The sequence below is a fragment of the Pantherophis guttatus genome, chromosome 14, assembly GCF_059756535.1.
Source record: "Pantherophis guttatus breed Tessera chromosome 14, ASM5975653v1, whole genome shotgun sequence".
NCBI lineage: Eukaryota > Metazoa > Chordata > Lepidosauria > Squamata > Colubridae > Pantherophis > Pantherophis guttatus.
In genome coordinates, this window is record NC_142076.1 from 3,300,001 (window position 1) to 3,326,295 (window position 26,295).

Consider the following 26,295-nt stretch of genomic DNA (forward strand, 5'->3'; position numbering starts at 1 on the left):
TCCTCCACACAGGCCAACAAACACTGCTGGCATTTGAAAAGTCCCCAACCTGAGGCAGACACAGGTGAGGCAGGGCAGCATTTTAGGAGCTCACTCAGGAGAGCGACTGCACCCTTAGGGTGTCTTGTCTGCCGTGACATTTCTCTCCTCCACCGCTTGTCTTAAAGGGGGATTTTCCCCCCAAAATGCTCTGAGAAACCTCTAGCACAGTGTCTCTCAGCCTGGGCAAAATTCCAGATGGGTGGATCTAACTCCCAGAATCCTCAGCAATAGTCACATAAACCAAAAGATTCTGGGAGTTGAAATCTATACGTCTGGAAGTTGCCAACGTTGAGAACCACTGTCAAGTGAGATCTTTATTCCCAAGGACACATCCAACCCCATTAAAGATCCCAAGGACATTCTTGGAAAAGAAATCCTTGGTGAGTGGTTGATGGAAGCATTGCCCTGCCTCTAGAACAAGATTCTCCAAAATTGGCAACTTTAAGACTTGTGGACTTCAATTCCCAGAATTCCCCATCTAACTATGCTGGGTTTAAGTCCACCAGTCTTAAAATAGCTAACATTGGAGAACCCTGAACTAGAAGATCGGCAGGAGGTGGTGAGACCTTTCTGGTGTAGAAGTGGTGGCAGGTGGTTGGTCTTAATCCAGGAGTCTCCAACCTTAGCAACTTTAAGACCTGTGGACTTCAACTTCCAGAGTTCCTCAGCCAGCTTTGTTGGCTGAGGAACTCTGGGAGTTGAAGTCCACAGGTCTTAAAATTGCCAAGGTTGGAGACCCTTGTTCTAATCTACAGGTATTGGGAATGGCCCTGCCTCCCATGGCAGCCATTTTGTGAAAATACCCCTGAGATGCCCTCAGTGAACCTGGTGTCCTCTCACCCCCTACTCTGCTCCAGCTGCTGGATCAACCTGCTCCTCATCTTCATCGGCCCAACCACACACACTTGACCCACAAATGCCTGCGTAGCACCCCAAAAGAAACCCCAACAAAATGAAAAGCTGCACAAATATTTGTCAAGGATCAGTGGAAGGACACTCCCTCCCCCAATATGGCCAAAGCATAACAGAACATAACGTAAAAAGGAACCAAGCAATGGAGGGTCTACCTGGATTGGCGCAAGGCCTTTCCGCACCGCCATGGGCGAGCCGGCGGTAGCCGAAGGAACTGAAAAGAGGCTGATGGGGAAGCATTGGAGGCGGAGGCAGGCAATGGAGCTGATGGAGGGGGGGAGAGGAGGAGGAGGAAGAGGAGGAGGAGGAAGCAGGGAGGCCGTTGGGCAGGGCAGCCCCCCCAGCTGGGAGGGAGATGGCTTGATACTGCCCTGGGGAAGGGTCTGCATCCCACGGACCTGACAACAGAAAGACAAGAGGCAACATGAAGTGGATGTTCCAAGCTGGGAGGGAGAGCCAGGAAGGGGGTTATCGGGGGTCCCGCAAGGTGGAAGGAAGGAGCCACACACAACCAAGTGACCGACACACACACACAAACACACACTCCCATTGAAATCTCAGGAGGTTTTTTTGCCACGGCCTCACTAGCAAACCTCGTTCTCTCGCCCTCCTTCAATTTCTCCCCTCCTGAAAGGAATACTAATCTCGATTGTACCTGCAGCATGGCTGCAAAACTGTAAGAGCTGGCACGCAAAAACTTCTGAGCGTTCCCAAGCCTTCCCCGGTTGATTATTGGGCGATTATCATGATAGAAAAATGATGCCTGCAGCCCCCCAGGGGCATTCCTGCTAGCGAAGACGGGCGTGCTCGGAGTCACCCTCCCTTGTGGAATGCACTTCATGAGGTTTAAGGAAACCCCCGGAGTTTCCTTAACCCTCTACCTGGTTTTAAGGCCTCCGTTCCACTCTCCCACCTACTCGCTCTTGAGGATTTAATCTGCCTTCAAAGAAGATTGGGGCTTACAATATTAATTATATGTGTAACAGGATTCTAACGGAATTTAAATAGGATAATCTACTTCTTTTTTTTCCAGCACCAAATCTCCAGTTGCAATAAAGCAAAGTATTAGATTGGGGGAAAAAAATAATAATCAGGAGGAGAGGAAAGGTAAGAAAATGAATTACAAGGCATCCAACCTTGAGAAAATAGGACATGAATATCAGCCAGCTCCAATTGAAGGCTGTGGCTACAAGCGGCTGGTTCTTTTTCCTTCAGCTACACAGAGTAAGATTATGCGGGAGGCCACAGGCTACAGATTACAGAATAAGAGCGTTAGAAGTAACCTTGGAGATCTTCTAGTCCAACTCCTTGCTCAAGCAGGAGATCCTAGAGCAGGGGTCTGCAACCTTAGACACTTGAAGAGCCATTTGGACCCGTTTCCCACCGAAAAGAAAACACCGGGAGCCACAAAATCCTTCCTGTGCCTGACTATTTCTTGAGCGGCCACAAAACTAGCCTATGTAGTTGAATTAAACGTTCTGTTTTCTTCTGAAACTTTTCTTTTCTTGGATTTATCCATGGTTGGCCTACCAGGGGTTTGAAAAGCTTAATAAATCACATGCCGGCGGGTGTCGCACATTGGCGGTTGTGACGTATATTTTGAGTGACAGGGAGCTGCAGCAGAGGGGCGAAAGAGCCACATGCGGCTCCAGAGCTGCAGGTTGCTGATTTCTGTCCTAGACATTCTAGACAAGTAGCTGTCCAATCTCTTCTTACAAGCCTCCAGGGATTCTTAGTTGAGAAACTGAGTTTCCCATTTGCAACTGATCTGGTGCAAAAGATCTTCCTGCCTCACAAACCTCCAACTAGGGTTTTTGGAGATGGTACCTATCCACCATCACAACTGATGAAGCTTCTTGGAAGAGAAGCAAAACTCCTCCACCTCCTCCTCCTCCTCCTTCCTCCTCCTCCTCCAAAAAACAGTCCAGTTGCATTTTTGAAAAAAGCACAACAAAGAATGTTCCTTCTGCGCCAACTCAGAAAGCACAAACTGCCCAAGGAGCTGCTGATCAGGTTCTACAGAGGAATTATTGAGTCTGTCATCTGCACCACCATAACTGTCTGGTTTGGCTCTGCAACCCAACAAGACAAACACAGACTTCAGAGGATAATTAGAACTGCGGAAAAAACCATGGCTACCAACCTGCCTTCCATTGAGGACCTGTATACTGCACGAGTCAAAAAGAGGGCTGGGAAAATATCTACAGACCCCTCGCATTCTGGACATAAACTGTTTCAACTCCTACCCTCAAAACGATGCCATAGAACACTGCACACCAGAACAACTAGACACAAGGACAGTTTTTTCCTGAACGCCATCACTCTGCTAAACAAATAATTCCCTCAACACTGTCAAACTATATATATAATAACTATATAGTATATAATAACAATATATATAATAATATATATAATAAACTATATATATAATAAGTCTGCATTACTATGAATCTTCTCATCGTTCCCACCACTCATCTCCTTCCACTTATGACTGTATGACTGTAACTTTGTTGCCTGGATCCATATTGATATTGTTTCCTGATTGCTTATTTGTACCCTATGATTATCATTAAGTGTTGTACCTTATGATTCTTGATGAACGTATCTTTTGTTTTAGGTACACTGAGAGCATATGCACCAAGACAAATTCCTTGTGTGTCCAATCACACTTGACCAATAAAACAATTCTATTCTATTCTATTCTATTCTAAAAAGCACCTTTCAGATTCCAGCAAGCAGCCAGAAGAGGGTGCCAGAGAGCTTCCAAAATGCTAAGCCTTCACTGCCCTCTTATGGATGTCTGGATTTCTGCAACTCAGATCTGATAAATCTAGAGGCAGATTTTTTTTTCAACCTTGGCCACTTGATGTGTGGACTTCAAACTCCCAGAATCCTCCAGATTGGCTGGGGAATTCTGGGCACTGAAGTCCACACATCTTCAAATGACCAAGGCCGAAAAATGATGCTCTACTCTAGAAGATTGTAACTCTTTTTTTTTTTGCGAAGTGGAAAGGAGCCACAGTCAAGGATACCAGGCCAGGTTTCCACATGGAAAATCCTGAATTCAATTCAAAGATCTGACAAGTACGGCTGCTTTCAAAGCAGACTGGGGTCCTTGCCAACCCAGTGCTTCTTGGGTATGCTGGAACGGGGGGAATGAGTTTTACCATCCCTTCCAGATAGTCTCTCTTTTGGCTCTAGGTTTGCATAGCACTGGGGAAATTCCTTTCAACCTAGAACTAATGAGAAGCTTCCTGACAGTGAGAACAATCAATCAGTGGATTGGCTTACCTCCAGAAGTTGTGGGTTCTCCATCACTGGAGGCTTTTAAGAAAAGATTGGACAACCATTTGTCTGAAATGGCATAAGGTTTTCTGCTTGAGCAGGCGTGTTGGACTAGAAGACCTCCAAGGTCCCTTCCCACTCTGTTATTCTCTCTGGCCAAGCTGTCTGGGCACATCTCCAGTCTGTGCTCATTCAAGAAAGAGGCCTTTGCTCCTGAGAAGCCACTGCCGCCATTCCTGACCGCCTCGGCTGGCTGCCGTTTCACACACCAAGATGGCTCCCAGCTGCCCCCCTTCAAGCCCCATCAGGCCATGGAGCTCTTCAGCCCTCAAGAGATGTTCAGTCGTTGCTGGATTGCACTGGCTGGAATTGGATATCACTGGCTTTCTTTCTTGGTCATGTTTTTTACTCTCTGCTTTGAGGTTACTTTTAACGGGAGTAAAATAAAACACATGCGGTATCTGAGCACCCACTGAATGCTTCCAGATGTTAGCCAACCCGGAGTCTGGGGGTGCAGCAATTCTGCTCCCAATTCTCTCTCTTTTTTTGTGGGGAAAAACCAAAGAGACAGGAAATGGAAGGGGGGAAAAGATAGATGCTTAGTGGTGCAAGGAAAGACCGGCTGCTGCCACCAAGCCTAAACTTCCACAATGTATAAAATCTTTATCTGGAAGCCCCCAGTCGAAGCAGAGCAAACCCAGGCAGCCAGAAAGAGAGCAACGAGTGAAAAAGCACCCCTCCGCGTGCGCGCCCCTCCACCCTCCAGAAGGCTGGGAAGCCCCCCAAGAGTGATATTTGCCTGTGCGTTTACTGATGGCTTCGACCAGGGTGGACGGGAAGTATCCCACGCGGTCGTTGCCTGTCCTGTTGTCGTGAATGCAGCCTTTCCACCGTCCGTCGGCATGTTGCTCCAGGACCTGTGGGCAGGGCGGAGGATGGGGGGAGAGAGGAGGCAAAGACTGGTCAGTGGCAAGCATCCATTTAGGGCCAAGGGAGCAAGGAATGGCCAGGACACGGTCTCCTGCAAGGGGGAATCAGAAAGTCAAGATGGTGAAAGCAAGCTGGAATCAGACAGTTGCAGCCACCATCTTGATTGTTTTGCCTCCAGAAATGTCTTGGCCAGCAAAAACGTGGCCTCTCATCTCCTGAACCCAGAGCCATCCTCAATTGCCATTCTTTACTCTGAATGTGCCCTAGGGAAGGGGTCCCCAGCCTTGGCAACTTTAAGACTTGTAGGCTTCAACTCCCAGAATTCCTCAGCCAGCTATTCAACCTGGGCCACTTTAAGATAGCTGGCTGAGGAATTCTGGGAGTTGAAGCCCACAAGTCTTAAAGTTGCCAAGGTTGGGGACACCTGCCCTAGGGCATAAGGTTAATACTTATTATTGGTAGTCCTCGAGTTATGACCATAACAGAGCCTGCCCAACACAGTTGTAACTCCTCATTGTCAAAAGGTGGGCCGGTCACATGATTTTACAATCTTTTTGTGGTGGTTGCTACGTGGAGCATGGCTGTTTTTAAGTGAACGCCACAATTTTGGCAAAAAATGAAGTAAATGTCAGTTTGGGGCAAAACCATCCCCAAAAGCAGTCACATCACCTCAGGGCAGGGCAAAGGGCCGCCAATGGGAGGAACGGCCCTCTTGGTGCTGGGTAGGGAAAGACAAGATAGGCAGGGTCCCACGTTGTGGGGTCCCCCCAGCAGAAGTCTTCAAGCGAGAGCCGGGCATCTGTTGAGGGCAAGGCTGGACCGTATCCAAGGCCATCTTTGGCCCAGGAGCGTTCGGACTCCGTGCCCGCAGGGACTCACCGTGATGATGTCCCCGGCTTTCACATTGAGGCTGGTCAGGTCATAGTTGTTGCAATAATCTTTCATGGCCCTGACCTGCAGGGCGGCCGAAGCGTCTGGGAAAGAAAGAAAGAAGGAAGGGAGGGAGGGAGGGAGGGAGGGAGGGAGGGAAGGAAGGAAGGAAGGAAGGAAGGAAGGAAGGAAGGAAGGAAGGAAGGAAGGAAGGAAGGAAGGAAGGAAGGAAGAAAGAGACGGTCAAAAAGATAGACTACCTCGATGGTTAGAATGCAGTACTGCAGGCTACTTCTGCTGATTGCCGGCTGCCTGCAATTTGGCAGTTCGAATCTCACCAGGCTCAAGGTTGACTCAGCCTTCCATCCTTCCGAGGTTTATTGCTATTGCTACCTGTACCATCGGCTAGGCCAGGCAGGCCCTGATGTGCTCTGGGCACCTCTTCTCACTGCCAGCCTTGCCCTCTGGGCCTGCTGTCATTCATGCCATCTTCCCTTGTGCCCGAGAGGAACATCAAAGCAGGTTCACACCTTCCCATATATGCCAACCAAGATGGAAGCAGGATGAGCAGGCTGGATGTTGGCAAAGCATGGCCTACTCATCCTGGTGCTTTACCCTAAAGGAAAAAATGGGCCCTTGGAATTGAACGCAGAAGCTCATGGGCAGCCAAGCAGCACTTGACAGGTTGAGCCATCAAGAGTCCAGCTGCCATGTTAATAACGGGCTGTACAGTTTCAGAGACTAAATTGATTTTGAACTTAATATCAGCAGCTAGGCTGCTGGTAGCTCAATATTGGAAGAAGGACTCTTTGCCCACTATTGAAGAGTGGATACTGAAAGTAACAAACCTAGCAGAAATGGCGAAAATCTCGGCGTACTTGAAGGACCACACACAAGAAAGATACGTATCGGAATGGAGAAGATGGATTGATTATATTCAAAATAAGTATCAGACAAGAAAATATCAAATAGCTTATGAATGATTGTTAGTATTAGAAGTATTTGGTTATCTGTAGTGGAGTTAAGGTTTCAGTGGGGGAGGCAGTACTTTGAGGACAAGTAGATTAATCTAGTTTATGTTTGATTAAATGAAATACCTTGTATTTTGCTCTGGGAAGTCGGGGGGGAGGGGGGACGAAGGGGGGAAAGGGTGGGGGGAACAGGGGGAAAATTTTTTTTGTCTTTTTTGTAAAACTTTTCAATAAAAAAAAAAAAGTCCAGCTGCCATGTTCTGTACCAACTGCAGCTTCTGTTTCGCCTTCAAAGGCAGCCCCTGGCACAGTGCACTGCAGCTGAATGCCAATCAAGACATGAGTTGCCATCACCAGAGGGAATTGATCTAAGTGTTTTTGAGTGGTGATTTTTGCCCTTTTCTTAAGCAAACATCCAGCACCCTAACCTTAACCCTAGAGGGTCCTCTAGGCACAAGCCCACTCTTGGGGGTGGGGCACCATGTCCACAGTAACTCCTGGGCAGATGTCACAAGGTTGCCCCGATGACCAGACAGCTCAATCTCAAGCAGGATTCAATCTGAGCTTGTTTCCAGTCTCAAGACATCAGGTCAGGACTTCGACAGGCACTGGGCTCAGTTGAGAGTAATTCAGGTAAGTCCTCAATTTATGACCACAACTGAGCCCCAAATTTTTGTTGCCCCTTCTGGAGAAGGCCTATCATCCCAGAAGGCCAGCAGCTTTTATGCCCTCCCAGCAAGCTGCTAAAGATCGCCCAGAGATGCTTGCAGGAGGGGCATAGATGAACCCCACAGGGGCTGAATTCTTGTTCCAGGTTAGATTATTTTATTTCTTTCCCTCCCTCCCTCCCTCTCTTTCTCTCTCTCTCTTTCTTTCTATCTATCCATCCATCCATCCATCCAATCATATATCTATATCTATATCTATCTATCCCTTCCTCTCTCTCTCTCTCTCTTTCTGTCCATCCATCCATCCATCCATCCATCCAATCATATATCTATATCTATCTATCCATCCCTTCCTCTCTCTCTCTCTCTTTCTGTCCATCCATCCATCCATCCATCCATCCATCCAATCATCTATCTATATCTATATCTATCTATCCATCCCTTCCTCTCACTTTCTCTTTCTGTCCATCCATCCATCCAATCATATCTATATCTATCTATCCATCCCTTCCTCTCTCTCTCTCCAGAGTTACCCTGTGGTAAGATGGGCAGCCAGTAAATTTAATGAAGAAATCAATACGTAAATAACCCTCCCCAACATCCTCATCATCCACATATTCCAAAAACCTCAGACTGTGCCCAAACAAAAATCTGGCTTGTTATCCTAGGGTGGAAAGGGACCTTGGAGGCCTGCTAGTCCAACCCCCTGCCCAAGGCAGCAGCCTTACTTAGATCATCCCAGTTGTCCAGTCTATTCTTGAAAACCTCCAGTGATGGAGCTCCTACAATCCCAGGAGGCATGTAAAAACCCGCCTACTCCTCCAGCTGCTCCAGAGGTTTTGTCCTCCTCTGTCCCTGTCACTCTGATCAAGGTTGCCAGGCAGGAGTCAGCATCCTGGGTGGGCTCAGGCCAGGCGCTCTGGCTCTGGTCTTCCACCATCATCACCATCACTCTGGGCGTGTCTTCCCTAACCTGAGCCAGCAGATGGAGGCAGAGCCATGGGCTTCCTCCCACCGTTAGATTTATAAATGTGGGATGATCAAAATGGCCTCATTTTCCTGGTATCGGCACTGCGATGCACATAACACAAGTGTCCCAGGAAGGCTGCTGGATTGGGACAAGGGAGTCCCAGTGAGCTGGCTTTGAGCCAGTTCCTCTTCATCACACAAAGGTTCTTGGGAGGAAAACTGGAAGGGGTGGGAGGAAACCTTACAATCTTGAGCAGAAGTGCAAGACAGCAAGAAGTAGCAAGAAAAACAGAGAACAATGTTGTCAGCTACTCTTGCACAGCCTCTCCCAGTTATGAAGGAAAGGGCACCACCAGGTGCAGCTCAGCCTCAGCTGAAGAGGTTTTTCTGGCTGCCCGCCCATCCCCCAAGACTCCCACCTGTCCTCACCTCGCAGCATTTGCTTGATCTCCTTGCTGGCTTGCGTGGCCGTGAACTGGTGGACAATGTCCAGGGCGGTCTGGCTGTAGGTATTCCGGATGTGGGCATTGATCCCGCTCTGTGGAAGAGAAGGGGGGGTCTGCGTGAGGAGGCGAGTGGGGGGTTTCTCAGTGAAGAGCAGCTGAAGTTTCCCCTGGATGCCAGTCGCCTACAATCGCCAGGGGGTCTGCAGGCCCATTGGGAAGAATCTATGGGGGGGCTTACATCCAGGAGGAGGCGCACTACATCGGTCTTGCCACATAGAGCTGCTTCATGCAAGGCGGTTCCTGCCTTCGTCTGACGGTTAATGTCTATGCCGGCCTGGAGCAAAAGCCTGCAAGAGAGAAAAATAGAATAAGAGTCGGAAGAGGTCCTTGGAGATAAGATACTTTAACAGATTAAGAGAGTTGGAAGGGACCTTGTAAGTCATCTACCCTGTTTCCCCCAAAATAAGACATCCCCTGATAATGCCCAATCGGGCTTTTGAGTGCATGGCAATAAGGCCAAGCGCTTATTTCAGGGTTCAAAAAAATATAAGACAGGGTCTTATTTTCGGGGAAACATGGTAGTCCAATCCCCCACCCAAGCAGGAGACCCTGCACCATTTTGACAGATGGCAGTCCTGTCTCTTCTTGAAAGCCTCCAGTGATGAAGCTCCCACAACTTCTGAAGGTAACGTCTGTTCCATGGGTTGATTGTCCTCACTGTCAGAAATTTCCTCCTTATTTCCAGGTTGAATCTCTCCTTGATCAGTTTCCATCCGTTATTTCTTGTCTGGCCTTCGGGTGTTTTGGAAAATAGCTTAACCCCCTTCCTCCTCTCTGTGGCAGCCCCTCAAATATAGGAAGATGCTCTCATGACTCCCCTCTTCCCTAGACTAACCATGCCCAGTTCCTGCAACCATTCATCGTATGTTTTAGTCTCCAGGCCTTTGATCATCCAGACGGTGGCCACCATCACGTGACTGAACATCCCACCATTGTTTACAGGCCTGGATGGAGGCCAAGAGGGATGGGGCTTTGACCCAGCCAAGGCTGCCATCTTGCTTTTTTATTTTAACCTCTCCCACAGGTCCCCGTGCGCAGATGTTCCCCTCTGGGCCACCCTCACTGCCTCTGGATGGTGCAGCCTCTCCATCATTACCACCCCACACTGTGACCTTCACAGGAAAAGAGACCTACCCAGGTTGTGTGTTGTCAGAATGGGTAAACAATCCTCACCTTCGCTTTGCCCAGCCTCTTCAGGCCTGCATCCCTCCCCCCACTCACCTGATGACGTCAATGTGCCCATTCTTGGCAGCCAGGTGCAGCGGGCTGGTCCCGTTTGGGTCAGTGATGTCCCCCGGCTTGGGCTCCAACAGGGCTGCACACATGTTGCTGTTCAGAAGCAGCTGCACCACCTGGCAGGCCAAGAAACAGAGGAAGTGCCCAAGAATTTCCTCCCGGGACTTCTCTCCATCCCCCTAGAACGCAGCCAAAGCTCCCCAAAGCAGCCAAATCCCTCCCCTGCTTCCCACCCAATATAAGGAACCCTCAAAGAAATCACCAAATTTATTCTCATAAAACGGCATAATCCCCTTTGCCCCAAACCCTGGTCTTGTGGCAAAGATCCACCCGGTTGTTAAGCAAGTGGCTCACAGGGGGGACATCAAAGGGACATATGACCTCTCACCCCCAAATCTCAAGGGAAAGGCCAAAGAAAGTGGGGACAGTTCTAGTGAAGAGTACTGGACTCTCGGGGGGTGGGGGTGGGGGTGGGGAGTACAGTCCTGATGGCCGCACTAGCTCCCACCTACCAGCATCTTTTGCAGAGGAGGTGAGGGTCCTTAACTTGGTTTGTGGCTGGCCCCCTTTCACAATTGTCCCTCCCCAAGAATCGGACTTACCCCAACGCGGCCAAACTCGCAGGCCAGGTCCAGAGGAGTCTTCCCACTGTTGTCCAGTATGCAGGGGTTGGACTGGTGCTGGAGGAGCATTTCTGACTGGGGGATGGAGAGAGAGCGTGTGGGAAGGCCAGAGACCCCCATTGGCACAGACGCAACCTGCCAAATGCACCCATTAGCTCAACGTGAACCACCCCTTCCCCCACCCCCAATCGCCTCTTCCTCTAAAGAGCAGCCACGCCAAGGAGCAAAACGCCATTGAACCTGTCAATCAAAGCCCCATCTCCTTTTAATGTGCATTACCCACAGGGCACACATGTCAAATGGCTGGGGTGTTTTTGGAGCCAATGACTGAGGAGATTCTCTGTCATCCAGGTCACGGTCGTCCCAAAAGTGCTTTTTTCAAGAGGCAACTGGACTTTCTGGTTTTTCTTTGAAGACGTTTCGCTTCTCATCCAAGAAGCTTCTTCAGCTCCAAAGAAGAAGCTTCTTGGATGAGAAGCGAAACATCTTCAAAGAAAAACCAGAAAGTCCAGGGGCCTCTTGAAAAAAGCACCTTTAGGACAACCACTGCTAGAGACACCTCAGTCCATACCCCCACGTGCCTCTGGGACAGGACGACTGTAATGGTATGTGTGAATGGCCGTCAGAACCTGGGCAAAGAGGCACTGCCGAAGGAACAATTAGATAGGAGACTGCATAGCCCACAGCTGCCTAGTGGGAAGAGCAAGGGGCTCAGAAAGGACCTTCCCTAGTTTCTTGAGCTGTAAAGGCGATGGTTGTGGGAAGAACCGCACTTTCAAACTTGCAAGGTTCTGTCAATGCAGCTTTTCTCAACCTTGGCACCTTGAAGACGTGTGAACTTAATTCCCAGAAGTCCACACATGTACACTTCGTGGTGCTCCTCTGATGGAGATGGCTTCGCACCGCCTCTTACCACGTCATAGTGTCCGTGCTGAGCCGCCAAGTGCAAAGGGATCTGTCCCTCGTCCGACGCGATGTTGACCGAGGAGCCGGCCTTCAGCACCAGCTTCATGGGCTCTTTCTTTCCTTGCCAGGCAGCGTAGTGTAAAGGGCGCATCCCTGCAGAAGAGGCACAGATTCAGCAATGGAGACAGACAGCAGGCCCTCCTGCCATTCAACAGAACAGCCATCCCACAAAGCCAAGAGAGGAACGGATCCATCTGAGAAGAGGCAACGGCAGTTTTTCTGAGCCATTGCCAGTTACAAAATCAGGTGATTAAGCCTCACATTTTCTGTATTTGATTTTGGCTCCAATGAACAGTGGGGCATCTACCCGTGGAGTTCTTTTCAATTTCATTTTCATTTTCATTTTTTTAAATTTGTATACCGCCCTACTCCCGAAGGACTCAGGGCGGTGAACAGCCATGAAATAAAACATATAAATACAAAATTTAAAATAGAAATAAAACAAGTTAAATAAATTTGGCTGAACCATATTTAAAACCCCAATAATTTAAAACCAAATTTAAAATTCCCATTTAAAAGAGGAGAAGTTTAGGTCAGGCCGGCTTGCTCTTGCAGATCGCTTCCCAAATCGCTTCCCAAAAGAAGGAGATGACTTTTACCTGGCCCTGTCTGGATGTCCTGGCTGAAGGCCATCTCCTCCTTTCTGGGAGAGAACTACAAAGTTCAGGGGAAGAGCCTTGGTAGTACAGTGGTCTAAGGCACCCTGTTATTAAGCTGGTTATTAAGACCAGCTGCTTGCAACTACTGCAGGTTCGAATCTCACCAGGCTCAAGGTTGACTCAGACTTCCATCCTTTCTAAGGTAGGTGAAATGAGGACCCAGTTTGTGGGGGCAATAAGCTGACTTTGTATAAATATACAAAAGAATGAAGGCTATTGCTTAACGCATTGTAAGCCGTCCTGAGTCTCCGGAGAAGGGCGGCATATAAATCAAATTAAAAAAAAAAAAAAACTTGGTTGGTGCTCTGGACGCAGGACCCAACCTCTGCCGCCTTTCACACACCCTGTCTCTACCCAGACTCTTCTGACTTGCCCCCTCGGACAGAGAGAGAGAGAGAGAGAGAGAGAGGGAGGGAGGGAGGGAGAGAGAGAGAGAGGGAGGGAGGGAGGGAGGGAGGGAGGGAGGGAGAGAGAGAGAGAGAGAGAGAGAGAGAGAGCCTCCATACTTGCCTTTGTTGTCCTTGATATCCACCGCAGCCTGGGCTTCCAGGAGCAACACAATGAGCTCCGTGTTGCCGTTGAGGGCAGCATGATGCAAGGCGGAGAACCTGTCACGACAGGAGCAAAAGTCACCAAGACCATCCTTCCCTTCCCTTCCCTTCCCTGGATTCCCCGCGCCCTCAAGCTGATCTCGTCTTCGGAAGACCGCACCTGGAATACTGCATCCATTTTTGATCACCACAATAACATAAGATGCTGAGACTTGGAAAAAAGTGTAGAGAAGGATGTAGAGAAGCGACTAGGATGATTAGGGGATGAAGGATGAAGAACGGAATTGGGTCTGGCTAGTCTAGAGAAAAGAAGGATGGGGCAACATGAAAGCAGTATTCCAGTATTTGAGGGGCTGCCACAAAGAAGAGGGGGTCAAATTATTCTCCAAAGCACCAGAGGGCAGGACAAGAAGCAACGGATGGAAACTAACCAAAGAGAGAAGCAACCTGGAATTAAGGAGAAACTTCCTGACAGTGAGGACAATTAACCAATGGAACAGCTTGCCTCCAGAAACCATGGATGCTCCATCACTGGAGGTTTTTAAGAAGAGACTGGACAGCCACTTGTCTGGAATGGCATAGGGCAGTGATGGCTAACCTTTTCTGGACCGAGTACCCAAAGCGTGCAGGTGTATGTGCGAATGCACACGTGCGCGCCCGAACACCCAAAATGCAATGCGTACACACGTCACCCCACACATGGCCCCACATGTGCGCATGCCCCCCCTGCACACGCCCCGTGCATGCACGGCAGAGACCCAATGACCAGCTGGCTGGCGGGTGGCACATGCACGCACACACATGGCGAAGCTGAACTGGGGCGACGGCTCACGTGCCCACAGAGAGGGTATTGCATGCCACCTGTGGCACGCATGCTATAGGTTCGCCATCACAGGCATAGGGTCTCCTGCTTGAGCAGGGGGTTGGACTAGAAGACCTCCAAGGTCCCTTCCAGCTCTATTCTGATTCTGATCCTCTTTAATAACCAAGCTCTGAATTCCAAAGCTGGACTAGGTACCTCCAAGGTGGCTCCTCTATCCTCAGCAGGAGGCTGGGCAGAATTTCTCCAGGAGAATCAATCCACTTTAGAAAGGCCTGAGCGCCTCCCAGCCCTGTTAATCTCATTCCACCTGCAGAGGGTTTTTTTTCTTTTCTCTTTGGCGTCCTTTCCTCTGTCTAATTAAAACACCTGATAACCTTTTTTAAAAAAAGCCTGCTTCTGTTTTAGTCTAGCTGGGTTTTTGATTTCTGGAACGGCTCTTTCTTGTCAGCATTATACGATTGCTTTATTAGTTTTTAATCCTCGGCTGCATAATGTGCAGCTTGGCACAGAAGGGGGATCTGAAATGAAAACACACAGAGATAAAATTTAAAAAAAATGTTCCCGTCTCTACAACGGTGAGCACAATCACTCCGCCAATTTGCTGTGAGGACTTCAGGGCACCCTGGGCAGTGACAGTGCAGGAGGGAGGGTGAATGGCCCAACTCGCCCTGCAAGGACTCGCCAGCCAGCCCAGCAACCTACTCAAAGGTGAAGGGATGTGCATGCAATGGCTTAGTCAAAAAAATCAAGATGGCAGCCCAGGATCACATCACCAAACTGCCTCCCTTTTTCAGATAAATCTCAGATGTGACATATGTAAAGCAGTGGTAAAATCCAATTTTTTTTCCCACCGGTTCTGTGGGCATGGCTTGGTGGGCGTGGCAGGGGAAGGATATTGCAAAATCTCCATTCCCACCCCACTCCAGGGGATGGATACTGCAAAATCCCCATTCCCTCCCCACTCCAGGGGAAGGATATTGCAAAATCCCCATTCCCACCCCACTTTGGGGCTAGCCAGAGGTGGTATTTGCTGGTTCTCCGAACTGCTCAAAATTTCCACTACCGGTTCTCCAGAACCTATCAGAACCTGCTGGATTTCACCCCTGATGTAAAGTCTCTCCCCCCACACAAACTCCCCCTGGAGCTCCTGCTTCTCTTTATAACTCCGCTCCCCCTCCCACCAGCTCCCCCCGCCCACCCCCCACCCACAATTCCTCTCTCTTTCTAGTAGGAGAAGCTCCTTCTCTTGCCTGCTCCCTTCCTCTTAGCAGCAGTCAGTCTCCTGCCTGACAAATAGAGGAGGGGTCCCCTTCACAGCCAACCTGGGGCCCCTCTTAACAGAATAGCAGAGTTGGAAGGGACCTTGGAGGTCTTCTTATCCAACCCCCTACTCAAGCAGGAGACTCTGGCCTATGCCATTCCAGACAAGTGGCTGTCCAGTCTCTTCTTAAAGACCTCCAGTGATGGAGAACCCACAACTTCTGAAGGCAAGTCGTTCCACTGATGAATTGTTCTGCTTCTCCTTAATTCCAGGTTCTAGACCATCGAGTGCCAAAGGCGGGGGAAGCATGCGCACATGCCCACACCCATAATTATATGTGCCCCGCCCCCACACACATGCACGCATAACACCCCCCCCCCCCGCACTCCCCCAGCATTTGGGACTTGATGGCACAGCCCGGTAGGCCCATTTTTTGCTCTCCCCAGGCTCCAGAGCCTCTCTAGAAGCCTGGGGAGGGCAAAAACAGCCTTCCCCACCCCCCAGAGGCCCTCTGGAGGCCGGAAACAGCCTGTTTCCCTACTGATGGGCCCACAAGACCTGAAAATCAGCTGGCCAGTGTGCGCATGCATGCCAGAGCTCATGTGCCCACCGATATTGGCTCCGTGTGCCACCTGTGGCACGCGTGCCATAGGTTTGCCATCACGGTTCTAGACCTTCTAGAGATCTTTCACGGGAAGTTGCCCAATCTTAATCCCAGGCCTCCCTCTCCCTTTGCAGATGGATTTGAGAGGTTGTGACTTGACACCGAAATAGCAAATGCATAATGAAAACATGGATCGAAGCTAGCCACAACAGAAGGATGGGTTGGCGAGGATGATGGAATTTGCAGCGACAGCTAAATTGACTTCCTTGATCAGCGAAAAGACATTATCCCCACTTATGGTTGACTGGAAACCCCTTGTAGACCTTTTTGCATGAAACAGGGGGGGAAAATGCAGTGGTGAATTGTGGTTTTGATGGTTTAAAAAATGGGTAATAGAAAAATGTGAGCTGTTTTTCATAAGAGAACTTTGTAATTGTGCTCATATTTGCTGCAAAGGAAATAGGAAGCTGCTTCTAATTCTTTTTTACTTTTGCTTTCCGTACTTTTGCCTTCCTTCCTTCCTTCCTTCCTTGAAGATAGTAACAGAGTTGGAAGGGACCCTGGAGGTCATATAGTCCAATCCCCTGCTACTGCAGGAGACCTATACTAGGGATTTGAACAGTCGAATTGCTGATCGCCAAGCTCAGTGTCTTAGCCACTGAGCCACCTAGCCTTCCTTCCTTCCTTTTTTCCTTCCTTCCCTCTCTTTCTCTCTATCTTTCCTTCCTTCCACCCTCCCTCCCTCCCTCCCTTCCTAGCCTCCTTCCTTCCCAGCCCCTTCCTTCCTTCCTTCCTTCCTTCCTTCCTTCCTTCCTTCCTTCCTTCCACCTTCCCTCCCTCCCTCCCTTCCTTTTTTCCTTCCTTCCGTCCATCCTTCCCTCCCTTTCTCTCTTCTATCTTTCCTTCCTTCCTTCCTTCCTTCCTTCCTTCCTTCCTTCCTTCCTTCCTTCCCAGCCCCCTTCCTTCCTTCCTTTCTCCCTCCCTCCCTCTTTTACTCCTTATTACTTGGTTAGCTTTGATGCTCTTTATAAAACTTTTAATTAAATTTTTATTTAAAAAGAAAGCAAATGTAGTTCAGCTGCCGCTGGGAACAAGACTAGTTTTATAGCTGAGGTCATTAGCAAAGGAACAGAAAAGGCTGTTCCTCATCAAGTCTGGTACAGCAGACCCGGAAGCACCAGCCTTGATTCGGCTTGCAGCCTTTGCAAGCAGAGCGGACACCCCAAATCCAGTCTGCAAACTGCTTTCTGGGTTTTGGGGGTTGCCAGGAATGTGGCAGGGAGTCAGCCTCCTGATCTCAAAGCAAGGCCAGCAGGAATGCACCAGTGGTGGGTTTGGGAATTTTTTTACTACCGGTTCTGTGGGCGTGGCTTGGTGGGTTTGGCAGGGGAAGGTTACTGCAAAATCCCCATTTCCTTCCGATCAGCTGGGACTCGGGAGGCAGAGAATAGATGGGGGTGGGGCCAGTCAGAATTTTTACTACTGGTTCTCCGAGCTACTCAAAATTTCCGCTACCGGTTCTCCAGAACTGGTCAGAACCTGCTGGAACCTAACTCTGGAATGCACGCTCCTCTAAATATAGAAACTCCTTGGGGCCGGTGAGTAGGTGGGGGAACTAGTCCCTGCAACTGCAGATAGTTAAAAGAGTTTGGTGTCACTTACAACACACCAGCTCTGGATTGTAAGTGGTTGCATGTGAATGCTGGGAGGCTGCCCAAGAGTGGTGCCAAGCTGGAACAGCCTCCATTTTCAATAGGACAAACAGACAGCCCCCTGCCCTCTATACCAGGGGTCTCCAACCATGGCAACTTTATGACTTGTGGACAGGGTGGATTTGATTTAAATCAAGTTGATCTAAATCACAATTTAAATCATGATTTAAATCACTAGTAAAAAGGCTTGATTTAAATCAACTCGATTTAAATCATAATTTTAAAGAGCAACTGTCATCTCTGCTACTCCTTTGACCCACTGTTGACTCACCGATAGTCCCAGTGTTGCAGAATATACAGCCTCATGCTACATAACTAAGCTCCATTTCATGCTGAATAAACTAAATTATTTATGTATCTTAAATAGAAAACTCTTACGATAGATTTTTACCCCAAAAGTTTTTTATTAAAATAAATTTGATAAAAGTCAAAAAAATCCGATTTAAATAAAAAAAATCCGATTTAAATAAAAAAAATCTGATTTTTTTGATTTTTTTTAAAAAAAATCATTGATTTTTATCCACCCTGCTTGTGGACTTCAACTCCCAGAATTCCTCAGCCAGCTTTGCTGTGTCTTAAAGTTTTAAAGTTGCCAAGGTTGGAGACCCTTGCTCTATGGTCTCTGCTGCCTTCTTTGTGATAAGGATAGCCGGAAAAGGGTTACAAAATGCTCAATCCAATCCTCCAAAACGGACAACCTACTAAGATTAGCTTTAACCTTATTTTACACAGGCTATTTTAGCAGCCAAGTTCAGCCTGCTGTGGGAACCCAGCTGGAGAGCCCGAGAGGGGTGAAGGAGTCAAAGGCATGGGAGCAGCAAATGACAGTTCTCTGGGAAAAGGGGAGAGGCCTCTGCCTTTCTTGGTAGGGCGAACCTCAGCTTGGAGAAGCCAGCACCATTTCATAGCAGGGAAGCAAAAAAATATGCAACCCCCCCCCAAACAACAATCAGCAAGTGGCCTTGACTTCTTGAGGGGGTTAACCTGTTGTTCTCCAAAGCACCTGAGGGCAGGACAAGAAGTTACAGATGGAAGAACATTAAGAAGAGATCCAACCTAGAACTAGGGAGAAATTTTCTGACAGTGAGAACTTGCCTCCAGAAGACTGAAGACATTGGGCAGCTTGAGCAAGGGGTTGGACTATTCCAGGGGTCTGCAACCTTAAACACTCTAAGAGCCATTTGGACCCGTTTCCCACAGAAAAGAAAACTCCAAGAGCCACAAAACCCTTCCCGTGTCTGACTATTTCTTGAGCGGCCACAAAACTAGCTGTAGTTGAATTAAACATTCTGTTTTCTTCTGAAACTTTTCTTTTCTTGGATTTATCCATGGTTGCCCTACCGGGGGTTGAAAAGCTCAATAAATCACATGCCGGCGGGTGTCACACATTGGCGGTTGTGACGCATATTTTAAGTGACAGGGAGCCGCAGCAGAGGGGTGAAAGAGCCACATGCGGCTCCAGAGCTGCAGGTTGCTGATGCCTGGACTAGAAGACCTCCAAGGTCCCTTCTAACTCTTGTTATTCTGTTATTGTCTGATGGAGAGAAAAGTGGGCCATGAATCCAATTAATAAACAGGCAAAAAACCCATCAGGAAGCAAACAGCCAGCCAAAAATGGAACCAGAGAAGGAAATTGCAATATAATTGTAACCTGGGAGAAAGATCTGTTTGTTCCACGGTTGCCTGTGTGACCTCCACCCCATCCAGACCAGCTTCTGATCTGCTAGTCTGGGTCCCCAGCCGTTGGCAAAACAAAAAAGTCAGATCAAATTTAGCGCTCTTCTGGCAGATAAAATTGTTTGATCCATTTTTTATTTACTGTCTTACTTTAATTGTGTAGGAAGTTAGCACCCACCCGTCCCCCAGAAGAATGAAATATTTTAGGAAATATTTAAAAAGGCAGAGTATTATATTTCCCTGGATGAGAAATGGAGAAAAATGTTTTAAAGACAAAGCAGCTTCCTGCCTCCCCCCACCTTTGTCAATGGACCATCATCTGCAACACAATAGGACCCATCTAGCAACAGAAACTCACCACATGGCAAGACTCAAGCAAGCTTGAGAGACAACCTACAAAGTTAGCTGAGACCCCTAGACTATCTGGGAGTTTGACAACCAATCAGGATACATTTCTTATACAGGAACAAGAAGCTCAGAGGTGGAGCACAAGAGAGGGCATAAAACCAAGGCACTCCCAGCATCTTGCTCTTCTTTTTTCTACTCAGGAGCTCAAGCCATGTGATTCCTGTCCACCATTAAACCATCTTTCCAAGCAGTCTCCATGTTTCCAGTGTCTTTTTCCCCACTTGGAACTGAACCCAGAAGGATGTTTGTTCCAACAATTGTTTATCTGGTATTCGGGGGTATCCATGGGCTATGGTCCCAGAAGCGAAGAGTGCAGCCACAAAACCCCTAATAAATTCAGCATCCTGACCCTCTGGGCACCCTGGCTTCTTTTCATGGACCGCCTGTCTGGGAAATGGGCAAGCTAGAACCCTTTCGGATCCATCCATGAAATGTTAGGAGCCTCCCTGCCATCTGCCCGGCCACAAAAAGGGAGAAGGTCCTCAGTGCAAGACCCCTTCCTCGTCTAGTGGATCAGGGAAGGTGCCAAGGGAGCACCTAGCAGAGGGGGCTCTTGAGTAACCCCCCCAGCCAGCCTCATTTGCGGGGCAGCTTTGAACCAATCAATCAGAATAGAGTTGGAAGGGACCTTAGAGGTCTTCTAGTCCAACCCCTTTCTCAGGCAGATAGATAGCTGTCTAGTCTCTTGTTAAAAACCTCCAGTGATGGAGCATCCACAATTTCTGGAGGCAAGACGTTCCACCGGTTAATTGTCCTCACTGTTAGGAAATTTCTCCTTAATTCCCAAAGGTTGCTTCTCTCCATGAAAGTCCCGATGCAACAGCTCAGTGCTTGGGGTGACCATTGTTTATCTCAACAGGGAAGCTGCCCCAGATGACCGTGTCCCCGAATGCCAACAAGCACTCCCCCTCCTCTGAAATTCCACCCCACCCCACCCCGGCAGGTGGAAGAAGGAAGAGAAGGGGTGAGGGCAGTTGCTTCTCCATGGGCATTTAAAAATAGAAGTATCCTTTTTCCAGAAAGATGCCATGAAAAGGCAAGCATAACAAAGGCGAAGAAGAGAAAGCCCGCCCTCTCCAGCTGTTTTCAGTTTGAGGACCTCCTCCTCTGCCTCCCCCTCCTGCCTCCTATGGGGTCTCCTTTTCCTGCTGTTCCCCTCCCCAAACACTTGAGCCACAGCTCGCTTCCGCCTGCCTCTCTCCCTGTGGGGGACCGTCTGCCTCCCCCTCGCTCTGAACGCAGGTAGAGCCTCTGCCCAGGAACCTCTTGGGCACCTGCCTTGAACTGAGGGGGGATTGTTGTCTTAAAGGGGTTGGCTCCCCCAGGCTCCAGCCCCTTCTGGGGGCACCTCTATTGGCCGCCCCTTTGCTTGGAGGGAAGCACTGGGAAGAGGGCAGGGGAGGGGTCAGACACTGGATGGCAGTGAGGGGCAAAGGCTTCTCGGAGCAAGAAGTAATATCAGGTTGAAAACATGGAGGGCAGAGCAATGAGAACCCCCCCCCTTTGAAATCATCCCCCCCACCGGCCAGGGAAGCCAGAGGATGGTATGTGCCCTTGATGGCTTCTCAGAACAGGCTTCTCTGTTCCTGGACAATCTCCTTACCCCATCTGGAGGGTCCAGGACCCCTGGAGGCTGACAGGGGTGGGGGGGGTGAATGTTGAAGGCTGGGGTTTCCAATCTTCCTTCCCACCATCTTGACTTTTCTGACCTGCCTGACCTGCAGGGCAAGGAACAGCCCCGTTCCTACCTGGCTGCTCCTCTCAGAATGATTCTAAAGTGTGGTCAGTTTTGATTTTGCTGTTGTTATGCAGTGTTTGTATTTTACTATATCGTTATGATTGGATTGTAGGACATGCACTGTTTTGAGTCAAGGAGAGCAACTCAGCAGGGGGGAAATACTCTTTGCACGTCCAACGTACTGTTTTTTGCCTGTCACCCACTTGCCAAAGGGCAAAGTTATAGCCTGCCCCACTATCTTGCCCCATCATACCTCTCCCCCAGGGGTGGGTTCTAAATTTTTTTACTACCGGTTCTGTGGGTGTGGCTTATTTTGTGGGCGTGGCTTGATGGTCATGTGACAATTATTTAAGATTTAGCAGAGGTCCTGGTCTACCAGGCTTTTAACTGCTTGCAGAGCTGCACCGATCTACCCATTTATTTTTTGCAGGCACTGATCTACTCATGTATTTTTGCAGGCACTGGTCTACTCATTTGTTTTCTTTTAACACTGATCAGCTGTAGGTCGGCCCTTTGAAGCCCCGCGGCAAGAGTTCAAACAGTTTTTTTCCCTCTAGCCGTCAGCTGGGACTCAGGAGGCAGGAATATATTGGGGGTGGGGCCAAATAAAAGGTAAGAATAACGCGGGGGGTGGGTGGGAGGGGGGGCAGAACCGGTTCGATGACATCATATCGTCACCGCTACTGGCTCGGGAGAACCGGGCCGAACCGGGAGGAACCCACCACTGCTCTTCCCACCCCGAGAAGGCCGTGGGGCTTGCCCTACCCTTGGGGGGAGCAAAGTCTTCTGCTCCTTTCAGCAAACATTCATTCGCCCCTCCGTTTAAAAAGTTCATTGAAGAGTTTTGCATGAATAAAAGATAAATACAGTATGAAAACATATAAAGAGAAAGGTTAGGAAAAGGCTAATCATGGGGGCTAATCATGTGGAAGAAGAGAAAGAAAGAGAGAGAGAGAGAGAGAGAGAGAGAAAGAAAGAAAGAAAGAAAGAAAGAAAGAAAGAAAGAAAGAAAGAAAGAAAGAAAGAGAGTGGGAGGGAGAGAGGGAGGGAGGGAGGGAAGAGAAAGAGAAAGGAAGGAAGGAAGGAAGGAAGGAAGGAAGGAAGAAAGAGAAAGAAAGAAAGAGGGAGGGAGGAAAGAGAGAAAGAGAGAAAGAGAAAGAAGGGAGGGAAGAAGGAAGAAGGAAGGAAAGAGAAAGAGAAAGAAGGGAGGGAGGGAGGAAGGAGAAGGGAGAGAGGGAGCGAGAAAGGAAGGAAAGAAAAAGAAAGGAAGGAGGGAGAGGAAGGAAGGAAGGAAAGAAAGAAAGAAAGGAGGGAGGGAGGGAGGAAGGAAGGAGAAAGGAGGGAGGAAGGAAAGAAAGAAAGAGGAAGAAAGAAGGGAGGGAGGGAAGGAAGGAAGGAAGGAAGGAAGGAAGGAACCTTCTTTATGGCAATTACAAGCAACTTATAATTTGCTTATTCCTCCTCCCTCCCTCTCTACCTCCACCCCTCCTTGACCTTCCAGCCTTACCCACCCACAAGGGCTGACCGGAGAGGGACACCCCCTGTGAGGGACAAGCCCCTGTGCGACTCTTGGTCACTGCAATGGGGCCCACCCAGAACGAGGGAGGCAGAGCGAGAGAGAGGAGAGGCCCTCGGGGTCTCCTGCTGAATCCCCAACTGCTCTTTGATGACCTCCGGTCATTTCTCAGGGTGGAACTAGAAGAAACAGAACGCAAAGGTTGCTTCAGTTGGCTACTCTCCTGCAGCAACGCCGGCTTCTCCACGAGGGGGATGTCTGGCATCTCCCTAACTTTGCTTGCAGGTGGCTCAGCCCTCCTCCCATCGCTGCCCAGCAGCCAAAGTGAGCTAACGCCACATTTCTCTTGGAGTGGCCAATCCCACCTTCTCCTGACCATGCATGGCTGGGTGCATGAGTCTGTTGGCTTCGACAGGGACTGAGCTGATGACGTGAGAAGATGCAGAGTCTGCCCGGCTCCTATTGGTCGTTGTCCTCTCATTGCCTGCGGTGGGTAGGTGTTGCAGGGCAGGATGGGGCTCTGAAGCCCAGATTTTCTCTCCGCCCTCACCACCCCCACAAGCAGATGCCCTGCAGAGCATCTCAGCAGCCAGGTCAGTGGGTCAACAGTTGGCTCTGGCTGAAATGGAGGAATGTCCTTAATCAGGGTTTGGAGACCCCCGTCCTTAACCATCCCTGCCAACGGGAGATCTTCCCCACAGGGCAAGTTAGCCCTCTGTTCAGCAGGGCTTCTGTTCTGCCAGGGTCAGCCCCCCCAAGTGGATTTTTGACTGTTTCGGGGAAGGGGAATTTAGGAGGAGGGAGTGTGAGTTGTGCCCCCTCAATTCCCACAGCAGTCTCTCGATGGACATGCAGTTTCCTCCTTTACTGTGACCTCCTTAGTTCCTGATTGATGCCGGCTGCAGGTGATCTTCATAGACGTTATTAGACAAGGAGTTCAGTGGGGCACTTTTGCTGCTGAAAGATCATCATGCCCCACCCCGATCGTTGGCAGGTAGACACCTGCACGCATGCTCCATTGACCACGGACGAGAGCCGCTGTGGCGCAGTGGTTAGAATGCAGTCCTACCGGCTGCCTGCAATTTGGCTGTTCGAATCTCACCAGGCTCAAGGTTGACTCAGCCTTCCATCCTTCCGATATCAGTAAATGAGGACTCGGATTGTTTGGGGCAAGAGGCTGACTCTGTAAACTGCTTAGAGAGGGCTGTAAAAGAAGTGGTATATACAGTCTGAGTCAATGTTTCTCAGCCTTGGTAGCTTGAAGATGGGTGGACTTCAACTCCCAGAATCCCCCAGGCAGGATATCTTCCATAAGAGCTGAAGTCCACACATCTTCAAGTTGGCTAGCAAGGTGGAGAAACCCTGAGTGACCTTCTTAGCTGCACAATTACTTATATACAGATCTGGTAGCAGGTTAGAAACTCACAGCTGTGCGTGCCCCTCTGAAGTCTCTCTCTTTTTCAAGAGCGGGACAGCTCAACTGATGGATCGAGAAATCTTCCTAAATGGGGTCCAGTTTTGTCACGGGAGATATTTGCTTTTTCCACTCCACAAACATGATTCAGAAGAGTGCAGGGAGGAGATGGGTAGTTCATCGCTGCTTCCAACTACTTTATGTATTTTTTAACAGATTAACAGAATTGGAAGGGACCTTGTAGGTCATCTAATCCAACCGCCTGCCCAAGCGGGAGACCCTACACCATTTCTGACAGATGGCAGTCCAGTCTCTTCTTGAAAGCCTCCAGTGATGAAGCTCCCACAACTTCTGAAAGCAACTTCTGTTCCATGGGTTGATTGTCAGAAAATTTCTCCTTATTTCCAGGTTGAATCTCTCCTTGTTCAGTTTCCATCCATTATTCCTTCTCTGGCCTTGCCTGGCCCAGTTCCTAACAGGCTCCAGATTGGTACTGGTCCACAGACCGGAGACTGGGGGGCCCTGTTCTAGAGAGAGACACACACAAGAGTTCTCCACTCCTCACCATGTTCCCTTGCAAAGGGGAGCAAGAGGGAAAGCTCATGGATTCGGAGCCGTGGTGGTGCAGTGGTTAGAATGCAGTATTGCAGGCTAATTCTACGGAATGCCAGGAGTTCAGTCCTGACCAGCTCAAGGTTAACTCAGCCTTCCATCCTTCCAAGGTCGGTAAAAGGAGGACCCAGATTGTTGGGGGCAAGTGGCTGACTCTGTAAACTGCTTAGATAGGGCTGTAAAGCACTGTGAAGCAGTATATAAGTCTTAAGTGCTATTGCTATTCCCTGTTCAGGCAGAGGCAGTCAGGAGTGGTGTCTTCCCATCCCGCCATTCTCAATAACGCTCGAGCAAAAGAGATTTTTTTTTTCCTCTTGGGATGGACAGTTCTCAGTGGTGGCCCTTTTGTGCATTGGAGTCCTGGCTGGCCGCATTGATCGAGGGGCTCTGGGAGCTGGGTTCTCCCAAGAACTGAAGGACAGCTCAAGTGGACCTGCCAAATTCCATATTCCACCAGCCTATTTCCCATAGCAGTGAGCTGAGACTGCAGGTAGTCCTTGACCTATAACCATAATGGAGCCATACGTAACCAATCCAATTTTATGATCTTTTTGGGGACGCATTGTTTGCTAGAGGGCGTTTTTGGGGAAAACTGGAAGCAAAGGCTGGGTTTTTTTGACAAAAACATAAAACATAGTCATCTTATCACAGATTCTGTAGAGCAGAGATCTTCAAACTTGGCAGCTTTAAGACTTGTGGACTTCAACTCCCAGAATTCTCCAGCTGGCTGGAGTTGAAGTCCACAAGTCTTAAAGCTGCCAAGTTTGAAGATCTCTGCTGTAGAGATTATCCATCATCCAGGTCCTGGTTATTCCAAAAATGCTTTTTCAGGAAGCAACTGAATTTTCTTGTTGTTTCTTTTGAAGACGTTTCGCTTCTCATCCAAGAAGCTTCTTCAGCTCTGACAGGACAGTGAGGAATGGAAGGATTGATACTCCTTGCAGACAGCTGGTCATTTGCATCCTTTTAGAGGGTCCTTGAAGCACTTGGAGGTTTACCTGTGTCCTCAGGGTCACCTGAGTTAGTGCTCCTGGTTCCTGTAGTCTGCCATTTTATTTCCTCTGGAAATCCTTTCCTACTCCCACACCATTCAAGGGGTGTTCATCCCAAATTGTGTAACTAAAGATCTGTAGAGATTCTCAGTCATCCAGGTCATGGTTGTCCCAAAGGTGCTTTTTTCAGGAGGTAACTGGACTTTCTTGTTATCACAGGTTGCTGCAAATGGTCCTTAAATACCTGCCAGTCGCCAAGATCCCTAAATGTGGTCACATGACCCTGGGAGGAGGCTGACTGTTGAAACTTCAGAGCTGAGTTGCAAATACCTATTGTAGGGTCCGTCGTA

The 26,295-nt window shown here is 49.0% G+C and overlaps 1 protein-coding gene across 2 annotated transcripts in view; it reads right to left on the bottom strand.

Moving 5' to 3' along the window:
* CASKIN1 (CASK interacting protein 1) overlaps positions 1 to 26,295 on the bottom strand; it is a 135,155-nt gene that overhangs the window by 25,038 nt on the left and 83,822 nt on the right. The window contains exons 3-11 of one of the 2 annotated variants that reach the window (XM_060693024.2): positions 13,148 to 13,245; positions 11,926 to 12,071; positions 10,992 to 11,087; positions 10,375 to 10,505; positions 9,332 to 9,440; positions 9,077 to 9,185; positions 6,049 to 6,143; positions 5,039 to 5,156; positions 1,110 to 1,352 (exon numbers count right to left, since the gene is read on the bottom strand). In XM_060693024.2, coding sequence (XP_060549007.1) covers positions 1,110 to 1,352; positions 5,039 to 5,156; positions 6,049 to 6,143; positions 9,077 to 9,185; positions 9,332 to 9,440; positions 10,375 to 10,505; positions 10,992 to 11,087; positions 11,926 to 12,071; positions 13,148 to 13,245 — 1,145 coding nt within the window. The remainder of the gene's footprint in view (positions 1 to 1,109; positions 1,353 to 5,038; positions 5,157 to 6,048; positions 6,144 to 9,076; positions 9,186 to 9,331; positions 9,441 to 10,374; positions 10,506 to 10,991; positions 11,088 to 11,925; positions 12,072 to 13,147; positions 13,246 to 26,295) is intronic. The other variant, XM_034420582.3, reaches the window with a different exon arrangement.